This window comes from Dermacentor variabilis, chromosome 4, assembly GCF_050947875.1.
Source record: "Dermacentor variabilis isolate Ectoservices chromosome 4, ASM5094787v1, whole genome shotgun sequence".
NCBI lineage: Eukaryota > Metazoa > Arthropoda > Arachnida > Ixodida > Ixodidae > Dermacentor > Dermacentor variabilis.
The window spans coordinates 48,954,037-48,980,304 of NC_134571.1; the positions used below are offsets into that span (position 1 = coordinate 48,954,037).

At 42.5% G+C, this 26,268-nt stretch overlaps 2 protein-coding genes across 4 annotated transcripts in view; one reads left to right on the top strand and one right to left on the bottom strand.

Moving 5' to 3' along the window:
- Window positions 1-17,763, top strand: part of LOC142579087 (inositol polyphosphate-4-phosphatase type I A-like) — a 57,713-nt gene extending 39,950 nt beyond the window's left edge. Inside the window, exons 23-26 of one of the 2 annotated variants that reach the window (XM_075688943.1) lie at window positions 3,417-3,482; window positions 9,299-9,405; window positions 12,028-12,182; window positions 12,688-17,763. In XM_075688943.1, the coding sequence (XP_075545058.1) occupies window positions 3,417-3,482; window positions 9,299-9,405; window positions 12,028-12,182; window positions 12,688-12,820 (461 nt within the window). In that variant the 3' untranslated portion in view covers window positions 12,821-17,763. The remainder of the gene's footprint in view (window positions 1-3,416; window positions 3,483-9,298; window positions 9,406-12,027; window positions 12,183-12,687) is intronic. The other variant, XM_075688944.1, reaches the window with a different exon arrangement.
- A 5,318-nt stretch (window positions 17,764-23,081) lies between these two features.
- LOC142579090 (beta-galactosidase-like) overlaps window positions 23,082-26,268 on the bottom strand; it is a 53,336-nt gene continuing 50,149 nt past the window's right edge. For both annotated transcript variants that reach the window (XM_075688954.1, XM_075688953.1), the window contains one exon: window positions 23,082-23,326. In XM_075688954.1, coding sequence (XP_075545069.1) covers window positions 23,105-23,326 — 222 coding nt within the window. In that variant the 3' untranslated portion in view covers window positions 23,082-23,104. The remainder of the gene's footprint in view (window positions 23,327-26,268) is intronic.

Genomic DNA, 26,268 nt, shown 5'->3' on the forward strand with positions numbered 1-26,268 from the left:
AGTGACCATGTGCGACAACTGCCAATTCTTTATAAAAGCAACCAAATATAGGTGTCCACGTAAAGCAAAAATGCAGAAAAAGTCGCATGACCAGTTCCATTATTTTGAGTGCTGCTGCATTTTGTAGCCTACCGTGGCTTAGCACCAGTGATGTTTGTATTGCTGTGAAGTCGCACCTAAAAGCAAATACTCGTACATAACTCACAGGCTTACTCTGCACAGTTAATTTTCTTGAACGTTGGTGTAGGTAGTATCTGCAAAATACGTTATGGTTGTGGCAAGCTTACAGTATTGGCAACATGGCTTTATGCATACATATTATTTTATGCATCAATTATTAATTTATGGTATTTTTGGCTCCCATAGGCCATCAGTTGTCTTTTTTTCCCACTCTCATTTCCCTTTTCTTTATTAATATAAACCTTATTGCAAATCTTAACCCTCACTTATTTAACCCTCTCCATGCCACGGACAAGCAGGGTTTGTCCATGTTTCTGGTAAAAAATTTCAGCTCATGGACGATATACTACAGTTTTCTTTCACTTCTGCAATACTCTTCAATTTTCATTTTCTTGTATAGCGCCATTAAGCTTTATTTTGCATTAAATTGCAGAGATTTTTTATATATAGATGCATAAAATATTGCTTGCATTTTTTTTCTTGCCATAAAGAATTCCTCTGTAAAAAAATTCGGCGATTTTTGGTCAGAATTAGGGATAACAGTGTGACACGGAAAGGGTTAATTCCACATTTGAATTTAGAAAACAGTTCACAGAGTACAGACATGCCATTTTTATCTTGTAACTTGCTTGCATTAAACAGAAGTCCAAGCCTTCTAAACCCCAATGAAAAATACTGGCAAGCATCAAATCACCCTGAATAATTTACTGTAGCACTTAGTTCTATGAACCAGTTTTGGTATTGGTACACAGGAGGTGGATGCATCGTTATGTTGTGGTAAACTGGCTCGGTCCATTTCTGTGATGACTGCAGCGGCTGAAGAAACACTCACAGTGTTCTTGCTAAAGTTTCTTTCTTTTTTATCAGCAACATCATCGTACCTAGCCTTATTGCTACGTGATGTCAGAAAAATTTGTGCTTCGTCACGACTTTATGATAAAATCAGTGACACCAAGTCTGGCATTTCAAGATTAACTTTAGTGCCAAATTAAAGTATCTTATATCTTATATAATGAAAGTAATTAAAGTATTAAAGAAGTGGTATTTGCAAACCTTTGTACTTGTTAAAGGGACACTAAAGGCAAATATTAAGTCAAGCTAAAGTGATAGATTAGTGCATCAGAATCTCTAAGGTGTCAATATTATCGCGAGCAGAGCCTTAATAATCGAGAAACTGAGGTAAATGCAGGACATGATTAGAGACTCCCCCGGAACATTCAAGTACTTGCCCGATGATGAAAGCACTCCTCAGTTAAATTTTGTCACTAGTACTGAACCACTCGTTGCAAAAAACAGCATTGTATTGTATTATAAGACGAAATAAAGTGCTACTTGTCCAGTTCTATTCCATTTTTACAAAAAAGAACTAGGTAATTGAAATTACCCTTGACAAAGACGTGGGCGGTCGAAAGGCTTCGTTTTTGCTTGACTCCGTGCTGCCCACGCTTTTGCGTTTCAGTAGTTACATTATAGCGTAATGCTGCGCTGTTTTTGCTGGCTCACGAAAATCGCACAAACTGCAAGTAGCAGAGAATTCAACTTCCATGTGATGTCGCGGGATGCCCAAACGGCCTGCGCTACTTGACCAAAAAGCAGTTGCTGTGACGAATCTACCACTTTGTCTTGGCTTGGTGCCGCCGTCTGTCGAACGGCATTTTACTCACTGACGGCTGCAAAGGGTGGTGATGGCGCATGCAACGTCACCACTACCCCTTTTGGGTGGTGGGGTATTTGAATTTCGAAAGTATTCGGACCCTTCATATGCAATTTTCTCGTAAACTATATCCTTTCTTGGCACGAAACAAGTGTTGCGAGGTTTCTGGAATGGTATTTAAACAGTCCCCGTCGACTTAATAGTTGCCTTTGATGTCCCTTTAAAGGGAAGCTGAAGAGTCTGTCGAATTCAATGAGACGCTCATATATGGATGCGGGAACCTTATAAACCATGTAGGTAAAATTTTGGGGGTTTTTTTTCAATTAGGAGCGACGTAATCGCCGGTTGAAATTGCGCTGTAGCTCCGCCCCCCTTTGAGTGAGCGAGCGGAGCGGAGACCGGAAACCGCGGTGTTGTGACGTCAACTCTGCTTCGTTCCTTCGCAGCGTCCGCGACCGTGCCTGACCGCGCTTGTTTCTGCGTGCGTGGCATCGTAATCTGCTTCGATCAACCCTGCATTCCTTTGTTGGTGCGTCTGTGTGTATGTAGAGTGGTAGTCAACGTGCGTGGTAATCAACGTGAGTGGTAATTAACGTGAGTGGTAGTCAACGTGAGTGGTAGTCAACAGATGAAGGTCACTACACGTACTGCATGAACCGGGAAGCTTTTCACGCGTTTAAACCTTCTTTGTAGATTGCCGACAGCTTTGGACAGCGCACAAATGCCGACGATCGCATCCCCGCTTACGTTCCACGAGGAGGCATGCAGGAACACAACACTACAGTTGTTTGACCGGAAACGAGCTCACTAGATCGGCGAAAGATCGGCGAGATCACTAGATCGCTTTGCAAAAAACATACTCACCAAAGAGCATTTCCAACACTAGGAGATCCCAAGACTTTGCTTTCGTTCGCGTCGAAAGCACTGCTCGCACCAGCATCGTTTGCTTCTTCGAGAGGCCGGCTCTTCGCAATCGGCTCGTACATGTAGGGAGTAACGCCGAACTCCTCAGAAAAACGCAGTCTCTCTAAATTTGCCATTACCGTCTCAGAAAAACAGCACCAAACTACGTGGCACCGCGCTTCATGTGTAGCGGCAGCGGTCGGCAGCGGCAGAGTTGACGTCACGAAGCGCATCGACCAATCACAGGCGGAAACGAGACGCGCGAGCTGGGCGTGTCCGCTGCTGCACTTTTCGTCGAAATAAAATATATTTGCGCTTTCTTTCGCTCAATTTCGATACGATATTCGAATTCGGAGGGTTTAAAACCATTATTTACAGATGTTCACTCATTTCTTCTGGAAAACCTTTCAGCTTCCCTTTAAGTGTAATCTTTTTATGTGCATGTGTTTGCTGGAGTATTTCCAACTTCAAAAGTATGTGTGAGTGCTCCTTTAGTTTTCTTTATGCTCTCCTCGGTTTTGTTGCTTGTTTGCCTCTTACGATAGCTACTAAAGGTCAAACCCCTGTGTCTCGTTGATTCTGCTCAATTATTAATTATGTCGTATGGCGACGTCATACTATAAGGCTGCTTATCATGCTTGGTCGGAAACTGAATGAAAGCCTTCAAACTCGACTTCAGTGGCGGCTGTTGCTTGGGCCATCACAGAAGAACGCAGAGCCCGCAGTAAGAATTTGTGGGTGGGACGTACGTGCCTTTCTTTTGTTATGCTTGCTTTTTGAATCTGGGAATTTCTGCGCACATGCACTTGCACGTGACATGCGAATCAGCACAGGAGACCTGGGTTTCACATATGATGAGGTGAAGTGTTTTTTTAAAATTTTTTTCTATCATTAACGTGCACACACATCAGAAGAGAGATACACCGCAAACAGTGCACAATAAGGAAATCTTTCGATTCGCACTTTGGTCATTCCCAACCATTTCCAGTGTCGAAGCACTTCCTAGAGCTACCACGTTTGCATGAATATAATGTGGAGAGGGGCTTTTGTCAGATCAGAAAATTAAAAAAAAGTTATTGCAGTTTAACAATGATATAACAAGATCTCATTTGGAGAAAGGCTTTGTTTGTTTTATATTCCTTGTAAAAGTATGCAGGGAAAGTGGCACAAACAAATTTGTAGTCATGTTCGTTGAAAAATAAATGCTAGTGCAAAAAAAGGCTATGATAACTGTGACACAAAGATGTTCAATTGCACATCTCAGTCCTCTATAAAAATATGGAGATCCTTACCTCACCTTTCCCCACACTTTTGTTTTAAGAAACATTGAGTGGAAAAGGAGGCTATTTGAGGTTATAAGGAATATTATTTAGCAAATACAAAATGAGATTTGTTTTCTGCTTATTGATGGCATGGGCACTCAAATCACATATTTGTGCACTTTAAATGGCGCCGCGTCAATGACCGAATGAGAGAGCACAAAATATTTTAAAGAAGGATACGACTGCGCACTTGTCTGTGCATTGTAGGTCTTGTCCCAACTGTGAGGCACTGTTCTTTAATGTCAGAATCCTAGGCGCAAGCAAAAACAAAGCTGCATGTGAGCTATTAGAGGCCTACCATATCCAAACTACTGGTCTAGGCTGCGTGAGTCAAACTACTGTTATGCTTTATGATTCGGAATCAAGATTGCTAAGCATTTAAGAAGTGATAACAAGGCCTTCGGCTGACTGGTGTCCTTTGCGTGTTTTATGCAGTTGCGCATGTGTATACTTGTGTTTACATAGGATGCTTTGTTTTTGGAATAAACAGTTGTAAGTGTAGCACTCGTCTTTCCTTTCATCTCTCACTGTTTCCTTTTCTTTTTGTTTTTTTTTTTTCTAAAAAGTATCATGTTAAGCTCAGTTTTCTAGTAATGTTTGTTTGAGCTGCACCTTTAGTGTGAAGTTCGAGATGAAGGGAAAAAAAAGAAAATGTGGCAGGGACCATTGGAAGATGACTGTCAAAGTGAAGCAATAGCTTCCTGGCAGACATGCTGAGATATTCTTCTGGGGACAGTCTTTTTGGTTAACTCTGTTGGTTAAGGCTAAGAGGTGTATGGACGCTGACTCCAGTAATGACCTGCATTACCAACCACGTTAAGACTCTTGCGAGAGCACAGATTGTGCACTAGTATCAGAATCTGCTCGCCCGTCCAAACCCGTGATTATGATGTCCCCGAGACCATCCCAGGCTAGTCAACCTGATAGCTTCTCATCCAATGTGGGGGCGAAGAGCCAAAGAAAGCTTTACTTAAAAAAATTCGATATGTTGTTGTGTGAGCTGCCACACATAAAAATTTACGTTATTTCATGCAAGCATGGTAGCCATTTGTAAGTGAAAGTTATTTCAAGTAGCTTCCGCCACTTGCCAATGCATCAAGTTGCACACAAAGGGTCACTTGGGCATGTTTCTCAAACAATAATTTTTGGTTTTACGAAGGGTTGCAAAGTGCAGTCACAACTTGGCCTGGAAGAAATGACCCTGACAGCATTTTGGGTCACAAGATGCACCCATGTTTGGCTACTACATGTCTGCGAGCCTGTTGCTTTATTTAGAATCACAGGTTTGAAATAACCAAGTTACTTTAAATCACTTTTTACAGGAACTGCTTTGTCTAAATTGCTAACTAAAGGCGTGCTTGTCCTTAATGCTTTGACTTTCTGCAGAAGCCTTGGAAAATAAGTTTTACTTCAGTTTTACTAACAAGTTGTAAATGAGAAAGGTCTTACTTGTGCTGTTGTACTCGAGAACAACTTTTGGTGGCAATAAAGAGAGAGCTACATGGGCAGAGCTTCTGTATGTGTTCTACTGTGCCATGTATTCTGGCAGCATATGACAATGCGTTTGGTTTTTTGGAATAGATACTAAATCAGTATAGCTTCCACGTGTGACGATTTTGCATTTGCCCAAATGGGGATGATAACAGCAGAAAAATAAGTCAAATTTAAAACTCAGTGGTAAGTTTTCTCGTTTTTCTTTTTCTGTTGTATATAAGATGTTAATGCTTTCTATTCTCCATCTTAAGCGTAAATGTATGAGGATAGAAGACAGTTTTCAGGAGCGCTCTTTCTTCTTCATTTTCTCTTCATTGCCACAGACAGTTGTCGACGAGTTTACACGTGCCGATAATAGCAGACTTTGATTGCAGCTGTAGTTTTTAAGGTATTTGTATTAAGTACTGCAGTAAATACTGTACAGCTTAAATGCCAGCCAACAAAATTGCAGAGGAATACGACAGTTCACTGCAGTCCCCTTACAACAGTAGTATATTTACACAGCACTATAGTCCAGTCTTTATGAAATGGTTATTTTTAGTACTATAGTCTGACTAAGCATAAATAACACTTGGTATAATGCCAAAAGGGTGCAAGATTTGCACAATTTTCTTTGTCTGTTCATCTCCCTATCCGACCAGCGTGGACCTAAGGACTGATGTTGAAGCCGCCACATAGCAGAAATTAAAATTTATAAAACAGAACTTGTAATTTTAACTAGGGGTAGGCGTATACAGTCGAATCCACTTATAACGATCCCGATTTTAACAAAATATTGGTTATAACAGTGAGAAGCTGCTGCACCATCAACTTTTGTATGTGTTCCATGACAAAATAACCCGCTTAATAAATGCCCTAATGCCACATTATCAGTTATAACGATAAAATCTGGCTGCTGGGTGTCCGAGATGAAAGGTAGTGAAATACAAAGTCCTTGAAAAGAAAACGAGAAATTCAAGCCGCTGCAAGATGGGCCGCCGCGCGCTAGTTTTCCAGCCATCTCTGCGCGCCTCTCTCCCGTTGCCCTTCCACCCCTCTGAACACGAATTGGATGCCATAGAATTTCTTTCTCTATGGGGCTGCACTCATAGCTCTAAGCTGCCCCACCCTTCGAAACACGAATTAACTGCATCTACTGTGCTTCTCGCAGGTTGCTTGCATGTTGCTTGCTGGCTCCTCATTCAGCGCAGTTCTACAAACAGCCTAATTGCTTGCATTCGTCTTTGTTGGTTGCATCGAAATCGTTCCTGGCCACGCAGTTTCTCAGCCTCGTTAGACTAACAGTTGGTTTGACTCGCTGCCGAAACAGAAGATGGCTGATGCACCCGCTAATCATCGGCAAAGCACGACGTTGCCAGTGAAAAGAAATTTGGGAACTAAGTGCTTCTAACCGATGAGGCGATCATCGCGAACGTGCTTGCATCAGATAGCGACGGTGACGACGGCAGCGATGATGCAGTAGGGCAGGCTCCTGGCAGATGATTCAGTCCCTCCGGGGCTTCATGTTCACGAGGAACCTTCCGCTGCAGTACGTGGAGCACCTGGATGCCCTGGAGGATGTAGGCAAGCTTCGCGTAAAGCATGCAGGGCTGACGGACATAGGGTTTTCTCATGCAAGCCAGTGAGAAGTGCGTGGCGAGATGCTTGTGGCGATCTCACCTCAGCGTTTCTTCTGGATTTCTCAAGCTGACAGGCTGCTGCGGCAGCATTCTTGCAATTTTTAAAAGGTTAGATTAGGTTAGGTCACGGGTGCCACCCGTGACCCCTCTTTGCAGTTATTATAGCTTTGGCATTCTTTAACACCGACAGCCGTGGCTTGTTACACGTGATCAAAGCTCCCAGGAAGCAGTTAAATGAGTGAGCATAATCAGCAGCTAGATGGAGGAAGGTGCTGGGGAGGGGCACTGACCTCCCTGCTATTATAGTTTTCTCACATCAGCTCTACTATCCTCCTATTTTGATTTTTTGTGCAACCCGGTTATAACAATTATTGGTTATAACGATGGAATTTTCGTGACATGTGAATATTGTTATAAGTGGGTTCAACTGTATACAGATTGAATACCACACACTATTTGTATTCATACTTGAAAAGGAACTAGTGTTCGGTATTTTCAAACATTCAGAGCTAACCAGCTATTTCACAACAACTGACTGTTAAAATCTAGTTACTATTCTCCATCTGCTAAACAAAGTGTTACAAATTATCAGAAATGAGACAACAATGGCGGCCACACTTCGATAGGGGCAAAATGTGAAAACACCTGTGTAGTACTTAGATTTAGGTGCACATTAAAGAACCCCAGTTGGTCGAAATTTCCAGAGTCCCCCACTGTGACGTGCTGTGTTATCAGAAAGTGGTTTTGGCATGTAAGACCCCATAATTTAATTTAAATGAGACAACAAAAATGTTTTGAAGCAATGGAGAAACAAACTTGGTAATGCAGACTCTATTTTCAGTTTTGCAACAGAAGCCTACATGACAATCTGACTTTTGTTTGTAGTCTGTCATTTACAATGTCTGGCAGTCTAGCCATGTAGCAGTTTTATCTTTTATGACACAACCTGTGATGTTTTTCTTGTAATGAACGCTTTTGCTCTCTATGGCACATAATTCCTTCAGCAGCTTTTTTTTTCTTTTTTCACTACTAGGGATGTTTTCTTTGGCAACCACTTATTTAGCATTTTTGGTATGGTAATCATACATCAGCGATTCTTTCTTGGAAAGCTTGTTTGTTTGCACCCAGGCTCCAAAGTTATTTAAAGGTTATCCATGCAGTTTTTTTTTTAAATTACAGTTAGTGAGCTTGTGTATAAAAGTGATCATTTTTTCCTGTGGTTATGTCTTTGTTGCACTAGTTGATGCAGGCATGATACCTTATTATGCCAAAATAAATATTTCTGCAGCAAATATATGCATATGCATTTGAATATTCAGTATTTTATACTTACTGTTACTCTGTTCTTATTCAAAGAAAGCTTATATTTGCCCACCTCTAATTTTAATATTTAAGCAACTACATAAATGAAGTTGTATGCTTAGCATTAACTAGCGTGAAAAACCTGTGATTTTTGTTCTGCAGCAGACAAAATTTAATACCGTGTGGCATCCACACACGTAACATGCAGTTAACAGTTTTTTTCCTGAGACTGTGCGTAACCTCGCACCCAATCATAAACTGCTGTTAGTTTATCATCTAAAGTGACTCCAGCCCATATCGGCATCATTTGATAAGCAGAATTTCACAATTTTATCTACTGCCAGATTTTCCCAGAAAACTTTTCCAAAGAAGAATTTGATTGCTCTATCTCATGCGCATCAAGGGAATGCAAAGGTTAGCAATAATGAAAAGGCTGATGATTATATGCAATATGTTGTTATATGTCATGTCATTTTAAATGGATTGCACCATATTTTACATTTTATGATAAATTCTGTGTGTTCTTGGCTCTTTGACTTCTATGCTATATATACCTTAAATCTTTCGCAATCATTTTCCTTACTGTTGCCACCTTCCAAAAAGACTGTGAGGTGTTTGCCTGCTTCAACTCATCTTTGCCTGTATAATCGGACATAAAATATTCCTGCCTGTATTATGGGTCAAAGTGCTTGCACACTTCTTCTTTATGCCTCAAAAGTGGGGAGAATGATTTTGCATGCTTTTGTGACGACTGCCTGTGTTAATTCTCAATTTGTGTTTGTGCATTGCAGCCACTCTCAATTTCTTTCATTCACAATATGCAGGCATACAGCCCCGGGAGGTGCCTCTGATGGACGTGATAGAGCAACTGCAAACCCATGTTCGCGCTCGTAAGAGCAAAGATGTTGAGATTCTTCATCTTGCAATGGAGGTATGAGGCGTAGATTGATTTACCTGGCTCATTTTTTGTTGAACTTAACAGATGGCAAGTCCAGCTCACTAAGCTATTTTTCTTTATTATTGTTATTGTTTATTTTGTTTACACTCTTTATATGTTTGTTATACCTGTGTCACACAGGCACATTTGGAAGGCCTTCCAGTTGACGGCCTTCGAAATGCCACAACTCTATCGACTCAAAGGAGTTGTTGCGCTGCTACACGGCACTTTCGAAAGGCCGTTGAGTGGTTCAAGCGTTTCTCGTAAAATTGTGTGGCACTGCGGATCTTTACTTTCGTTTTCATGTCACAAAATGTTAAGCAACATTAAAACCACTTAAAAGCACTATAATTTCTTTTATGTTTGTTTATACATTTAAAGAAATGTTTATACATTGCCATACATATATGTTTAGTTTTTAAGTTGTTGAGTAGCGAAACAGCGGCAACGTTTGCGTTGCTGCATGTCGCTGTTGTCGAGAGTATGTGCAGTTCGCACATATCAAGTGGCAAAAATACTTTATTGAATAATTAATAACACTCATATATAGTATTTTTAGAGCAGTTTGGTTTGATTTGTTCTATCTAACCGATAGTACGAGCACACGGTGAACGAGAGGGCATGTTCGCACTGTTTCCGTTTCCGTTTCTCAAAGGCCATCGAGATTTCGTTATAGTTGTAAGGTGCTCCATTGACTCGATAGACTATTGACTCGGCGGCCTTCGAAACCGCCCCTGTAGCAGCTCGAACTTGACCTTTGAGTCAACTGACTATCGGTTGAAAGGCCTTCCAAACGCCCGTGTGACACGGGTATTACTCATCTAAGGCTTTGAATTTATTGATATATATCCACCAGAAGGTTACAAGTGTGGTTGTGGATGGCAGTTAAATAAACTTCTTTTTATTTTGTTTCAGTTAGCCCTGCTGATTGTCAATAAAGTGGATTAGGAAAGATTATGGGGTTTTACGTGCCAAAATACAATCTAATTATGAAGCACGTTATAGTGGAGGGCTCCTGAAGTTTGGACCACGTGGGGTTCTTTAATGTGCACTTAAATCTTTAGTACATAGGTATTTTCACATTTCATCCCCATCGAAATGCGGCCACCGTGGCCGGGATTCAATCCTGCGCCCTCGTGCTTAGCAGCCCAATACCATAGCTACTAAACAATCATGGCGGGTAATAAAGTGGCTTTGTCTATGTAGTGTTCAGAAGCTTTTGCAAGTTCCATTCAAATTTGTGTCATTACTGTACGAGTTAATATCCAGATGGGAAAAACCTAATGTAACATCACGCCTTGTCAACTGTTGGCAGCAATAACTACTATAGTATTGGGTCACGAACATAAATTGGCTACATCTGATGTGTTATAAACTTCTGTACAGACAAAAAATATTGTGGACTGCAGGATTGTGTTTTGCTTAGAAGGCCATCACATTAATGGAAGTGCCTGCAGCATTGTGCTGCATGAAGCCAAATCAGCGCTATATATTGTACAAACAATATTAAACAAGCATATTGGTACGAGGAGTAGATAAGCAAAAATTACCTTGGTCAAGCAGTTCACACACACACACACACACACACACACACACACACACACGCACACGCACACGCACACACACACACACACACACACACACACACACACACATGATTCTTCAGTTATCATGATTAGTCTTCCCTGTGATAACTGCTTTCTTAAGAAGGGCACCTGCTCACAAGCCTGAAACAAAAAAAGGTTCTTGAAAAGTCTTTTAGGTAACATCTATATTGTGCATATTACAATGGAAACAACGGAAAGCCATGTGAAGAAACCCCTGGACAGTAAAAAGCGTTCACCACTCTACTAAAGCTCACAAGTTTGCATGTAGCTTGGTTGTCTTTTCCATTGCAAGAAGTATCAGCCATAAGTAGCCCAGCATTAAGCAGTGATACATACTAATGTCCTTGTGTTGACAAGGGAGCCTTGTGTAAAAGGCTCTTATCAATTTATTGCTGGATAACTTCTACTCAGATGTTGTGGTGGGTCTTGTTTAATATCATGCTTAGACGTAGCACTTGCTTGTTTGATCGAGAACAGACTGCAAAGGCATTTGGTCTGCAGCAATGCCAGATGAAAAAAAGTAAGTCTCTGCCTTAAATCAGAGGCTTGCATCACTCCTTTCAGTGCCATTTGGCGGAGAGCACTCAGTCCTGTCATGCATTTGTCTTTCATCTTTGTTTAGCTTGTGGTGTTTTAACTATAAAATATTAACTTGCAAAGTTTACCATTCTCCCAAAGTTTGCAAGTTTGTATGTAGCTTGGGCTTTTCTGTACATAGCTTGCTGCCATGGCAGGTGACGTACAGTCCGCAACAGAAGTTGATGAAACACAGTTTCCACAACAAATGAATTTCTGTTTTCTTAAGGCATGGCAATTCTAATTTAATTTATAACTATGTAGTTTACAAAAACTGCTCAGAATGAAACTTTGAATTTGAGGCTGTGTTCCCAGGCTTTGCAGGAATTCAATTTTTTTGCAAATACCGTGTCCTGTAAAATTTGTGGCTGACTGTATTAACTACACAAAGTGCTGTTGTAGCTGGAAACATTTCAGACTTATAACCACACAGGCATGTCGTCGTATGCGAGGCCTACGCTTCACGAGCTGCAAAAGTGCCAAGGACCGAACTGGCGTGTGCGTGACGTTGGAACAGGGGCAGATTCTGCTGCAAGACTTTGGTCTTGATTCTAAGGAAGTGCCCAGAGCAGTGGCCTGCATGCGAAGGTGAGTTTTTGCCACTTGTGTTTTAGAATTGGATTCATGAATGCTTTGTTACAAAAGCATAGGTATGAAGGTACATCTGCTTGTGGGCAAATCTGGGTGATATGCCATCAGCGGTAGAAGGTGTATCGGGAAAGTTGGAAGGTGGCAGCATTATTCTGGCGCACTTCAGATTGATGTTGAAGCTATTTTTTACAACTTTCCACATGCTGTGTGGCCGGGAGACCAACAAAAGGTGGCTCATTTAGTCACATAGACAAGCAGTACGCAGATCTATTATCTTCTCTTCAACTTTGGTTCGAGTCATTGCTGCTCAAAGTGAATAGCAGCATGCGAGTACCAAAGCTGTCATGTGAATGCCCATGGCAGAAGGCTTTATTTAGCCAGGTGGATGTGGCAGGCTGTGGAAAAGGGCCACGCATGCATTGGGGTTAAGCAACAGTACAATGACAGTAATCTTGGAACTATCGCTTCATCTGCCCATCTGAATCGTGCACTTTCCGTGCAGTGAGGGCACGAGACGGCACAACACCTTCAAGAATGTTGGCGTGCGCAAGTACGCCTTTAACAGCCTGCAGATGATGGCGCTGCCCAAACAATACCGCCCACCACCAGGGACCTTTGGCAATGTCCAGTCCTAGTGGGCCTTCTCCTCACTGACTGGACCGCATCCTGCCAGCTCTAGGTTTCGGTGGCATGCCAGTAACGCATGCCTAGAAGCACCCAAGTCCTCTCATCTCTCCAATTTTATCATCACTGATTGTACACCAGCTGTATGTGATCCATTACCGTTTTAGCACTCTTGCACAAAGTCACAAGATGCATGATACAGGGGTGAGATGCCATGAAGCAAACCCACCCTTTATTGGGCACTGTACCTACTGAGCTGTTGAATGTGCAGTCCGAGCAGCATGTTTGCCATGCTATGTTCAAGGAAGTTATGCCGAATTGATGAACAACCCTTATCAATCCCATAATAAAGATGTGGGATGGGTGTTGAAAGCATAAGGGCTCATTCACACTGGTGACTTGAGGAAGTCGTGCAACCATTTGTGACTGTCAACCAGAAAGCGACTGAAGGCGATCAATGCTCACTCCACCAAGTATGGACGACCAGCTGCCATCTTTTCACAATTGCATCGTCAACTAAAATAAGTACTATCAGCGTTTAGAGACGTACTGTTCCTGCGCATCTGATTGGCTCAAGGATTCTGCGACTGTGGTCGCGTGACTGAAAAATAGAGCAGTAAGTGACTGGCCCAAAATGGTCACTTTTTGACAAAAGTGACCATTTGCAACTGGTCACTTTGCAGTCAGCTTGGTTGCCCGACCACTGTCAGTTGCTGGTGTGAATGAGCCTTAAGGAATTATTGGGGCTGGACTATTAGCGTCGACGTTGCTTATAGTGCTGTCGCCTCAGGCGTTTGGGTGTTGTGGTTCACTAGAACGAGTGCGTTCAATTCTCAGAGACCTGTAACAACAGTCATGGTGCAATATTTGTGGTTGTTAACACTGCACAGTTACCTGCATTGACTCGAAACCTGTGACTTGACTTTTCTGTTTTACTTTCTTTTATTATTATTAGTATATATCATTATTTTTATTATTACTATTATTCTGTGGTGGAGTGTTGTTTTTACAAGAGATGGCTGAGGTGCGCGGGGGGTGCACTTGTTGAAGGGATAATGATGTGTAAATATTATGTCAAGCTAAAGTTATTGATGCATCGAGGTATCCGGGGTTGTATTCTCGAGCTATCACTTTCAGACCATATGAGCAACTTCGCGAGACACGAGAACCTTCAGTGTGTGTGAGAGACAGCATTTCTGGCGCCACGCCAAGCTCGCCATCCTCGCGCAGTGTGAGAACTTGGCACATTACCAGAAGTGGCACCATTTGTGGTACACCTGGTTTCAGTGCCGAGTAATGTGAAATCACCGTAAAGTGATCATGTCCCCGAAAGTGACTGCTCCAGGATACCACCACAGAATATCGCTTTCACCGAAGACAGACTTGAAAGCAAGAAGATTGACGTAAGCACTGGACAGAATTGTTGCCGCTGTTGGGGAAATATTGTATACCAGCTTCTGCTACGTAACGCTCCCCTTTGTAATTGGCAAATTTTTTTCAACCACAGAAAATTTTTAAAAGCTTTGTTACAATGCATTTTGACAGCAAAGGAGTACACTTTGGCCAATTTTATCAGATTTTCCTACAGAACAACTCACTGGTGCTGCTGATATGCTTCTCGCCACTCTGTTGGCACCTTTTACCAAAATGTGGCACCCTCTGTGTGCAGGCGCCATACCCGAAACGGGCAAAAGTGCATTGGCAGCATATAGTTTCATACTAAAAGTACTAGAGGTAAATCTGGCTCAAGTGTCAATGCGTACCATTAGTACACCGTTTCATTCAGCTTGAGAATGATGGGTAGTGTATGAGTTTACTAAAAATAATGTAAGTATGGGCATGTTGGAATTTCATTTAGCCTTTTAGCACACAAAAAATACGGGGATAGTATAAAAGTTGTAGGCAAAACGCTTTGGCAGAGTGCTTTGTCTATGTCTTTTATGCTATCGCTGTGTTTTTTAAGTGCTAGGAGACTAAAATGATTTATTCAACTTCATTATTTTGGTTTGTTGCTTTAACCTAATGTTAACATCTCAAATCCGCTGTATGGCAATAATCAACCTGATTTACCGTCTTAATTTTTACCATCACATTACTTTCAATATGTTGTAACATAGCTAAAATGTTCACCCATGATGTGTTGCACTGTCCGAAAACCATGCAAATTACTTGACACACATACTCAGATGTGTTGAGACTTATTTATGAAGACTTACTTAAGGAAGTTGTCTAGCTTGATATTCAGCTTCTCCAAAGCAATGTCGAGTGACTGTCATGGAACATGACATAGTTAAACCACAGAAAACAATAAGAAGAGGTGTAATTTGCTTTCTTGGTGATTCCATGCCAAGTTGTAGAAAAATGTATGCACTGGCTATCACAGCCATGGCAGTTAAGTGACTGCAGTGCCAGGTTTCCCTCTAGTAAATTTAGCGGGAAAATGTATGCCTGGTGGAGCATGACCTCTGAGATTGCAGGCACAGCTACCTAAGAGACTCTATTTCTAGCCAAGATTTAGAATTCCGAAAGAGTTCTCTGGCGCCTTCAGTGCAAATTTTCTTTTCTACTAGGTTGTCTCTTGTTGTAAAGTAAACATTGTGGGTTTTCTAGAAGGGTAGTGTGTCAGTCTAGATTGATTCGATGTTTGCCTTTGGTGTCCCTTTAAGAAGGATGATTTTATATGTCTCGAAAGAGCAGTTTCTTTAGAAGAACCGTGTGTGTGGCAGGAGAGTGTGAAAATTGATGATGTGTGCAAGCACAGAGACCTGAGGAAGGCAACGTATTGTATTCATACCTTGGCGATGAGAGGTTTTGTAAAGCTGTAGTTATTTAGGACAAGTGTTTCTCTCATGTAGTACCAGAACTGTCGGGATTTCCTTTTTTTAGATGAAAAGGTGTGGTGTGCCTGCAGGAGATTTCTTACCCTGCACTTTTGCAATCTCCTAGTGTGACATTTGCAAGGTTTTGGAGGCTATTACTGTGAAACTTTAGACGTTAGGTTAACTTACAATTGAAGTTAAGAGATATTTATGGAATAAAACAAGCCTTCATATGTTCTTGATCTGCTGCAGGTATAATGCCACAGTGCTTTCACAATGTGTAAGTTTAAATATTGGCAGTTTTTATATTTTATGTGGGGGTATTGTGTTTTAATTTTCAAGAAAAACACTTTCCTTTTAGAAACTTGCTATGGTACTGATATAGTGCCCATGTGTGTCCATATCCTCATGTATTATTGTTATTTTTAATTTCTATAAGAACCAAAGCTCAATCTAATATATGCCCTCCAATTTGTTATGCTTGAAACTTGAAAGATATAGAAAATGGTGCCAATAATGTTGCACATGCTTTTTATGAAGATATTGCGAGTGTAACTGCACATCACTGTTGCCATAATGATGCATAGCTGTAATGACATCGTAAATCCTTATGTTTTTGTATTATACGTATATATAGTTGTATATCTTCAATGAGAGCAAGCAGTTGCTTGGTTTTCTTAACACACACTACTTCTCTTGAGCATTCTAATATACTAGTCCCTTTCAGTGTGAGCACTGTGATTGTAAGTGTGTGGTTTCACATTTTTGTTGCACATGTCATAAAGTTTATGTACGAAAAGGGCCGATTTTCTTCAAGCCAGTTTTGCTTTTGTTGCAACTACAGTAGACTCCATTAAGATAACAATGAAGGACTTTGGAAACCTGTTTTTAGTTTGTGCACTTTTCAGATTCACACAAATGCTCTTAATCTGTGTAACTAAACCAAAGTTCTCAATGTGTTCAGCTTATCTGTTAGTTAATGCTGATGGAGTTTACCTCGAACACTGTCTGTCATATTCTGTGGGCACATCTTAGCCTCAAACTTAACTCTGTACATATGGGTCAAGTTGCTACCATTAGCAACTATACTTTGTCTCAGTAGTTCTCTTCAGCACTGTGAAAGCTACGGGTAACGTCAGCCAATAAGAAACATGAATATATAATGAAATACCTGCTGGAATGCATTTATTCTTTCTTGTCGTCTGCCTATCACCTTTGCAGTGTCATCTTATAAAGTCCCTTCCCATGCACACACACACACACACATACATGCACACACATAAAAAAAAAGAAATTATGGGATTTTACGTGCCGGAACCACAATCTGATTGTGAGGGACGCCATAGTGGGGGACTCTGAATATTTTGACCACCTGGGGTTCTTTTAACGGGCACCTAAATCTAAGCACACAGGTGTTTTTGCATTTCGCCCCCACTGAAATTCGGCTGCCATGGCCGACACTGACAAATGAAATACAAAGCAATGATTATATTTCTAATTGCATTACAATGTTATAAATGAGAAGGTTGCACCACTGACAGGAGGAAACACATCACGCAAACATGATGTACTAGTGATGCAATTGATGGGGACCACATGGCGATGTTCCTTGATGGCATCTGCATTTCAGCACTTGAGTTCCTGAAATAAATAACATACTGGGGCTAGGGCTTATAATAGTGATTCTTTATGATTTTTAGAAAACATACAGCAAAATATATTATAAGAGTACCATAATAAGTGGTTTGGCGGTGGTACTAAGTTCCGATGCGGCAGAACACACCTCCGCTGCCCCATTACACCTCGCATCTTTGTCAGAGCTGGAAGGGACTGCTGGGACAGAGTAACACGCGGCTTTTTTGTTTAGTGGCTTTGTTCTCTTTTGCCCCCATTCCCTCACTCCCAAAAGGTGCACACTTATTTTCTAATGCTCACTACAGCTGTGTCTGCCGTGCACAGCTTTCACTCTTGCCATAATACTAGCCAGTCTCTGTAAGTGTTGTTGGGGACGCTTGTTCTGTTACATCTTGTCATTTTGTTTTTATACCTTTGAAAATGACTTGCGCACTTTGTTGTGTGAGAACACCAGAGCTATGTGTACGAACACTGTGCTGGAGTAAACAATTCTTTATTCATTGTTTTGTGCATGTGTCTCCCTTCATGTCGTCGTCGCCATCACTAGCTTACTTACACGGCACTCCGCTGCAGAACAAGGGCCCTCCTAACAATATCCGAATTTCAGTACCCATCCTGCAGTTAAGTTCATCGTATCTTAATCTTAAAAAAAAAAAAAAAGAATCTTAGAGGACATTTTTATGGGGGCATTGAGTAAAAGGAGCTTGAAACAAGTTATGCAAATAAATTTAAAAAGGTAACACAAGAAGCACATGCATATAGATAAGTGAAAATTCAACAATGGAAACCTACTAAAAGCAACAGAAGCAAAATGTAGATCATAAAAACTATATATACACATCTGTACCAGACAACCAGAGAGAGAGAGAAAAAAAAAAAGAGAATGTAGAAACACAGTTTAATAAACATACAAAAATGTGGGAAAACAATGAAAATGGAATACTATAACAGGCTGTACTGTATTGCAATAAAAAAAAATGATAGCATGGGTTAACTGAGCATATGTGTATATTGATTATTGAGTGATTACTGGAATTTTCCTGGGTTAGTTTCTACAACCTGTGCTTTGGGGAATGTTATTCTACAGGCGAACGGCGTGTGAAATCACTGATGAGTCAAACGAGCTGGTATTGCTATATGTGCGCTTTTAATATGAGGGGAATGGGACACTTCCAGCATTTCCAGGTGTAAAAGCTGATGATTAACCTACCCCAAATTGTGTGTAATGAGGCAAAAAGTGCTTTACAGTATTATGGGTTGTGTGTTGACCTACACGCACTGCGTCTCGTCATACCTGATGCATCAAGTGGTGCTTGTAGCGGCAGCAGTGCCGTTGCTCACTATTAAAGTGGTATACTTTTGAAACAAGCATGAAAGAGCTGTGTCATGGCGGTTATTTAGAATGTGAAGAGAATAAGAATGCATGCAAACTTTATCACTGCACCTAAGCATCTGCCTCTCCTGCTCCTTTGAGCAACCATGCATCCTATTACGTTTATGAGCCGACTGCCAGTTATGTGTCCTAAACTCCATCTTTTCTTTTTTTCCTCTTGATCTCAGATGAAAATTATCCACCTTTCTTTGCCAATTAATATAGCCGAGAGGCTCAGGAAATCTAATCTGTAGTAAAGTAGAAGCGGCACCTGGGGCGATAATCATGTGCACATAGACAAGTAATATTTGGTTCAGGAGTTCACAACAGCAGCATTGCATGTTCTGCCTGGAAGGGCTACTTATCCTGATTAAAAGGTGTTGCGAGGGCCCCTTTCATCAAAGTGCCAGTAACCTTGTTGAAAAGCATGCAACAAGTTGCTGTTGATATTTAATGCATAGCAGTTGTGCTTTTATTATATCTGTCGTTTTTCCCCATCTTTTATTTAGTGAAATAAATGTTACTTCCTGCTTCTCCTCCTCCTAGTGTTCGTCTCAGCAAGATGGTTGTTCGGACAAGTTGACGCCATGTTCTGACTGGATGTTGGTGCAAGACCTAGTCTTGTCCCTTTGTTTCATGCCAACATACGTTAAAGATAGTGTGTAACCCTTTCAGGACGAGACACATAACACCCCCCCCCCCCCCCCCCCAAAAAAAAAAGAATGTTAATTTTCCATTCAAGTGTGCAAAATACACTCAGTAAGCATAATCAATGAAAAGGAAAAAATATTTTTCGGAAAGTTTTTCAGCAGTAAGATGGCAACACCACGCAGGAAAGAAAGCGAGCCTCACCCCAAGCCACCTATGGTCTCATTCAGAATTGTACAGAGTGTTCTCGTCATATGTGAACCTAGGTGTACTCTGCATTTGCTTTACATTACGTGTGTGATATTACTGCAGCTGGACGTCTTGCATTGGTCTGTCTCCTCTGATCGTACTTTCCTAAGACAGCTAGTCGCTTGCCAAAATTATTCTTCCTCGTCCTGTGTTCCTGCTCTAAACAAACAAATGACGCTTGCTGCCTGTCAGTCAGTGTTGGCCAAAGACACTTAATTTAGCCAGAAACTCCATGCTCAATGTCGAAACACGGCAAGAAAACATTTTTTTAATGTTTTGCCTGTAGGCAATGCTCATCCATAGTTAAAGGGTTAATTGCCATGCCATTGATGAGAGTTTTGTGCGCAGAGAGGTCTACCAGCCACCAGCGCTATTTATCTACGGAAGCCACCGCTCTAGTAATGGAACTTCAAGCCATCCACGACGCTGTGCAAGATGTGACATCTAAGCTGCCTACCATCAAGCAACTAGATATCTTCACTGATTCTTTAGCGGCTATTTAGGAACTCAAGAAGGTTGATAAGGCAATGGAAATCTGCGAGACAATACACACTATGAATAGTAAAACAGCTACTTGCATCAAGGTACACTGGATTCAAGGCCATTCAGCGAACCCTCACAACATTGCTGCTGACCAGCAGGCACACTGCCCTCCTAATCCTGATCTTCCGCCTATTCCCCTCCCACCTCAACCCCTTAACTCGCTCCGAGCCCGTAAAAATTTTCTCTGGCAGGACACACGCGCTCTTATCCTACCGTGTGTCTGCTCCCTCCCCCTTCACCTTACTAGGGCAGAAGAAGTTGTGCGTAGGAGGCTTCAGGCCGGGGTGGCCCTTACACCAGCTGTTATCTCAAGGTGGAACTGGTCGCATTTACCACTGGGTGCTACGTGTCCATAGTGCTCCATTCCTGTGATGGAAACAGATGCATACCACCTAATATGGACATGTAATGGTTTAAAATCGGAACGCTCGCGTCTCCTACTGCAAGCCAGCCTCCGCTACAGTGTGACAACCAGCTATGACTGCTGGATACATGACAACAGATTCCACAAAACACTGCTTCAATTCATACACAACACATGCCTCACAGTACACATATAATACACATATACGCACCAAGAATTATGCCTTAAGGGCAAGTCTTTATCGCAATTAAAAAAAGAAAAGAAAAAGATAGAACTACGAAGTATAAGCATATGGCAGTACTCCCAAGACTCGTGTCCAGTAACATATGCACAGATATATGACTACGTCACCTCTCAGAGGGTGTCCACATTCACAAAGTTGAAGGAGCCAATCGATTCTGCCTAATACATCATACTACAACTTGGAAAAAGTTTAATGAAAGGGGAAAAAAGGGGATTGAGTTACGAGGAATCGAGGCTCCTAGGGAGAAATGCGAAAGCGCATGCCTTGCGAGAAATTTTTGCCGCCTGCTTTTGGCATTACGGCGCTGATTGCACTGCGGCCCGGGAGTATATACAGCACGCAGAGCGATGGAATGATCATTTGTGCCGGGCTGTAAATAGCGCCAGTACATGGAGCTGCAAGAGCAGGGAGGTGCGCTGTATTATTAATAGAACGGAGCCACCAATGCGAAATGGCGCGCTTTCTAAGCTTCGCTACGGCTTGAACAGCCACAGCACAAGCTACCTTTATGTGAACCCAACAAAGTCAATTCAAGTCAGCCTGGCAGATCAAAATCCAGTAGTCGGGTTCATGGAAACATAAGCATGTCGCGCTGAGGCAATGTTGAGCGGGTTCAGACCACACGACTGCGAGGGATGGAGTTGACTCGCCATATCTAGAACGACTCGCCTGGTGAAATGCATGTTAGCGTAATCAGCTCGGTCTGGGTCAGCCTGACTTCTAATTTGACCTGCTCACCTCGTGTTCATGGAAACAGTCCATCAAAGAGAAACATTGGGAAACATTTTGGTAAAGTAACTAACCCTATCTGGAAGTTAGAATTTCTGGGAGTGGAGCTTCTTTTTTTATTTGTGTGTGTGTGGGTAAATATCAATGTAGTAATAGCATTTTCTCTGATCTGTTTTGTTAAAACAGGCCTTATAAAACCGAAGTAATTCTAATGACGGAGCCCAAATAGTCATCTGATAAGTTTCCAGGTGTCTTATTTGTGGGCCTGAGCCTAAGTGGGTTAATCAAATGACACAATGACTAAGCTAAAAATTATGCAGATCCCACGTACTGTGGGAATCTATGTCGAAGCTTTCTTCTGTGCTGGTTGCTTTGATTGATGATAATTAGTGGTGGTGTTGATGGTGAATATTTAATTTCTTCAATGTTCTGTCCAACACAAGGGTGTTGAGTTGATGTTAAATGTTACCTTGTATGCACCATGTATGTTACCTTTTATACACAAAACACAAAGGGAGAGGTGTTTGCTTGAGGCGTTGTTGTGCGCCATATTTCATAACCTCCGAGAGGGTTGTGCATTGTCATCGCCTCACATGGCACATTGCATTGTGGCAGAAGCATTAAACTTTAATTGGATTATGGGACTGTAAGTGCAAACGCACAATTGGATTATGAGGCAGGCCATAGTAGTGCACTCCGAGTTAATTTTGTCACTGTGCTGTTCTTTAACGTGCCCCTAAATCAAAGCGCATGAGCGTTTTTTATTTCGACCCCATCGAAATGTGGATGCCTCGGTTAAATCCGCGACCTCGAGCAATGCCATAGCCGCAAAGCTATTGCGGCGGGCACAGAAGGGCTGATTTGGCGTGCGACTGCTTCCGTTGTGTCGCCTAGCCCCTGTGTAAGTTGTCCGCTAGACATATTTGCATGGTTTTATTTTTCAGAAATAGCAGAAACGCACCATACCGTACCTTGAACTTAAGTTTATCCAGCATTTCCTTGCTTTGTCACGTCACCTTTTCCCTATACCACTCCCCCCCTTGTATTTGTACGGGAACTTCGAGCGAAGAGTCGTTTCACAACTGCGTTGGTTTTACCCATTTTCTGCCCCCTCTCCCCCTCCTCTCTTTCATTCTATCTAGCTTCCCTCTCGAATTGCATGTTGGTAGAAAGGTAAGCGCTTGTGGGGGGTCACGGATAATTACAACTGTCAAGAGGCTAATGTGGCGACGACCAGGGAGCTTCAGAGGGCATTGTGCACATTCGACGCGGTGGGTGTGGTTCAAGAGTTCCTCGCGTCTCTTTTCTGCTCTGCCACGCTTCTTGCTCTGAACCAGCCCCTAACGGACGCAGTGTGCCGGACAGCAGCAGCCACAGCAGCAACAGCAGTGGGAAAGTCGACGGAAAAGGCAAAGAAAGCTTTGCTTTAAAAGAGTTCAATCCACCCAATAGCAAAGCAAAGCTGCTAACTCTCGAGTGGATGACCATTTCTTCCTTTCATGAAAATTCTACAGCAATTGCAGATTTTGGCAGACTGTTTCTGTGCTTTGAGTTGTCGATCAACTTGGCCTCACATTGCCATCTGCGCTAGTATTCTAGTTAGCTCAGATGGGAAAGATCTGCAGGCTTCTATCCCTTGATCAGGACCAATTTTTCGCTGAGAAATCTGTGATGTGCCTAGGATATTCTTTATTAGGCAGGCCAGTGTAGTGGCCCATCGAAACGTGGCTTGGACACGAAGTCCACGCTGCACGGCTTGGGCTTCTTGGCCTTGCACTGGACGGCTTCCAGTTCTAGCAGCAGGAGCAAGTTTCCACCATCCCTGAAGAGCACTGACGGCACGTACAGAGTTTTCTGTGGGCCTGCCGATGTCCAGTAGCGGCCAAGATTAAACCCATTCAGGATGGCAATACCCTGGAAGAGAAAAACATAGGAACAGCTTTGATGCAAAACTGCTAAAGCTACAGGGAGCATTATGGATTATCCCTTATGGATTCTCCACTAATGGGCGAATAATTTTTTACACTGTCATACACTGTCAAGTTCGAAAATTGTACCCGTAAGTGCCTCCCTCAAAAGATGATGTATAAATTGAACTCTCTGTATGACTTTGATTATATATATATATATATATATATATATATATATATATATATAAACGGGGGGAAGTCCGGAGATGGAAAGTCAAGACGATGAGCAAAACGAGAACAAGGTGAAAGCAGGACCCAACGTTTTGACAAGTGGACTTGTAGAAGTCTTGTAGAAGTCGCCTTGAAGAAGACAAGTTCATCTGTCGACACGTTGGCTCCTGCTTTCACCTTGTTCTCGTTTTGCTCATCGTTTTGAATTTCCATCTCCAGACTTCTCCCTGTTTTCCATTGGGCAAGAATGGCGCAACAAATGCAAGGTCCTGAATATCTTGCTGCGCCTGTTTGAAAAAAGGTTTTTCGCTCACCGCAGCACTGAACTTGCTCAAATTTTGCAGAATGATTGCATTTGGGCGTCGACTTCGTTTAGTATAACACTTGGCACAGTTAAATGCCTGGTTTTTAAGGAAAAAGTGCAAATTTGCCTACGCTTATAGAGATAAGAGCTTCTGCCGCCACGGCGCAAGCATAAACTTGTGTTGCCACCTGCCGTCAGCTGCAGAAAGCAGCGTTTCAGCGAGAGCTGCCGCGTGTTGGCCGCTCCTGGAAAAGGCAATTACTAAAAACCTGGCAATTAACTGTGCAAAATGTTATACTAAATGAAGTCGACGGCAAAATGCGATCGTTCTTTCAAAATTTGAGCAAGAACAGTGTAGCGGTGAGTGTAAAACCTTTTTTCGAACACACGCAGCGAAATATACCGGACCCAGTATGTTGCAAAATGCCTATGAAAAGCATGCCCTAAAGGAAATATTGTGTTCAAGCAGACCCTGCGTTTTCGGGAAGGCCGTGCCGTGAATTATGATGCAATGAATTAAGAGTGCGATATTTACGATGATTACATCGATCGTGTGCGTTCTATTGTGCTTAGTGAATGCCAAGTGATATGTGAGAATTATATCTAAAGCCTCCGATGATTTGAGCAGGTCGTCCGTTCATCGAATCTTGATAGAAAATTTCAAAATTGAAAGCGTTTGCGCCTAGGTGGTGGCAAAACTATCGACCCCTGAGCAAAAGTTGCTACGAAAATGATTTTGCATTGATCTGAAAACTTCAGATGATAGCGATGAATACTTGCAAAGGGTCGTCACCGGCGATGAAACTCGGATTTACGAATACGACATTGAGATGAAGTCACAGAGCAAGGAGTGGGAAAGTAAATATATAAGATACGGCCAAAAAAGAGCGCGTAAGAACAAAGCAAACATCAAAGTCATATTGATCGTGTTTTCTAACTGCCATGGAATTATGTGCCACAAATTTGTACTTGACGATTAAATTGTCGATGCAGCTTTCTATGTGGAGGTCCTAAGTGTCTGAAAGATTGTGTGCCCTATGTGCGGCCATATTTGTTGAAAGAGAGGCGCCGCGGTTTCTGCACCACAACAAGATGTGCCTAACTCCATGTCCGCCTCGCTCGCCGCGGCGGACGATGAGAGTATCGAGACACGTACCCTACATTACGGTAATGCCTCTGCGCACTCTGCATTGGTGCGTGAGTTTCTGGTGCACAAATATATCACAGTGCTGGAGCGCTGTCCCCTACTTCCCGGATTAAGCCTCCTGCAACTCGCTGCACGAAATCTTGGGACAGACCTTGTTCATGCATTGAAGAAGAATGGGGAAGCAGAAGGACCTCAACTATTTTCACAACCATACGAAGGCAAGGAAAGCATAGGAGAAACTAACTGGTTTTATTGAAATGCAGATATACTATTAAAGAAGGAAATAAAAAACTCGCAGTTCCGCCTGAAAGGCGAAGCACCGATTGTGATAGCAAATTAGTAGATAGTAAGGATAGTAAGGATAGTAATTAGTAAAGATAGTAGCTTTATCAGCTGTATAAACTTGTAAACATTCGCTTCCTAACTAAATTAACAATGATAGAATATGTAAGCGTGACTCAACGAGGACATAGAAAGAAACAGACACACAGAGACAGCGCTGTCTTTGCATGTCTGCTTCTTTCTATGTCCTTGTTCAGTCACCCATTCTATCACGGATTCAAACCAACTAGCCTGTCAACGTGTTTTAACTAAATTAACCAGCATGGTGTCACGCGCGCACAGGTAAACATGAGCACATCTCGCTAGATGACAGCGGAAACTGTCTGTGAAAACGCTGGAGTTAGGAATCGCGGCAGCAGCCGCGAGCCAATTGACCTCCGTGCATCTGTTGCTTCAACGCGAACAAAACGTCGGAAGCACAGCGCATACGAAGCTACCGGCATTGCGCGCACTCTGCAAACATCGCAGATCGCTTTGAAGATGAGGCCCGCGCGGACGCGCACTTTGGCCACGTCGCAGATTGCTTTCAAGACACGAGCGCCGACAACGCGTCCCCACGGAATCCGCCAAAGGCGTCTACTACGGCGTCCGCGATTCGCGTGGCCAACGCCGTAGTAGACGCCGTGGTTGTCTCCACTATGTACTGAGTGGTGGGAGAGGAGGACATCGGACACCATGGCAGCCGCCGAATAAGAACGCCCCTCCTCCCTCGCCTGACTTCCTTTGCCTCGCACGTCACGGGAGAGGGCATGCTTCCGGGCCGCGTTCCTCGCTCGCGCACGCGAGATTGAACCGCCTTCGCCAGCTCACCCTCACACGCTTTCACTTATACGGAACCTCACGGCGACGGCAGAAATGCCCCTGGAGTGTCCATATATTTGCTATCGCAATAAAATGAACGCAAGAACAACGAGACGGTGGT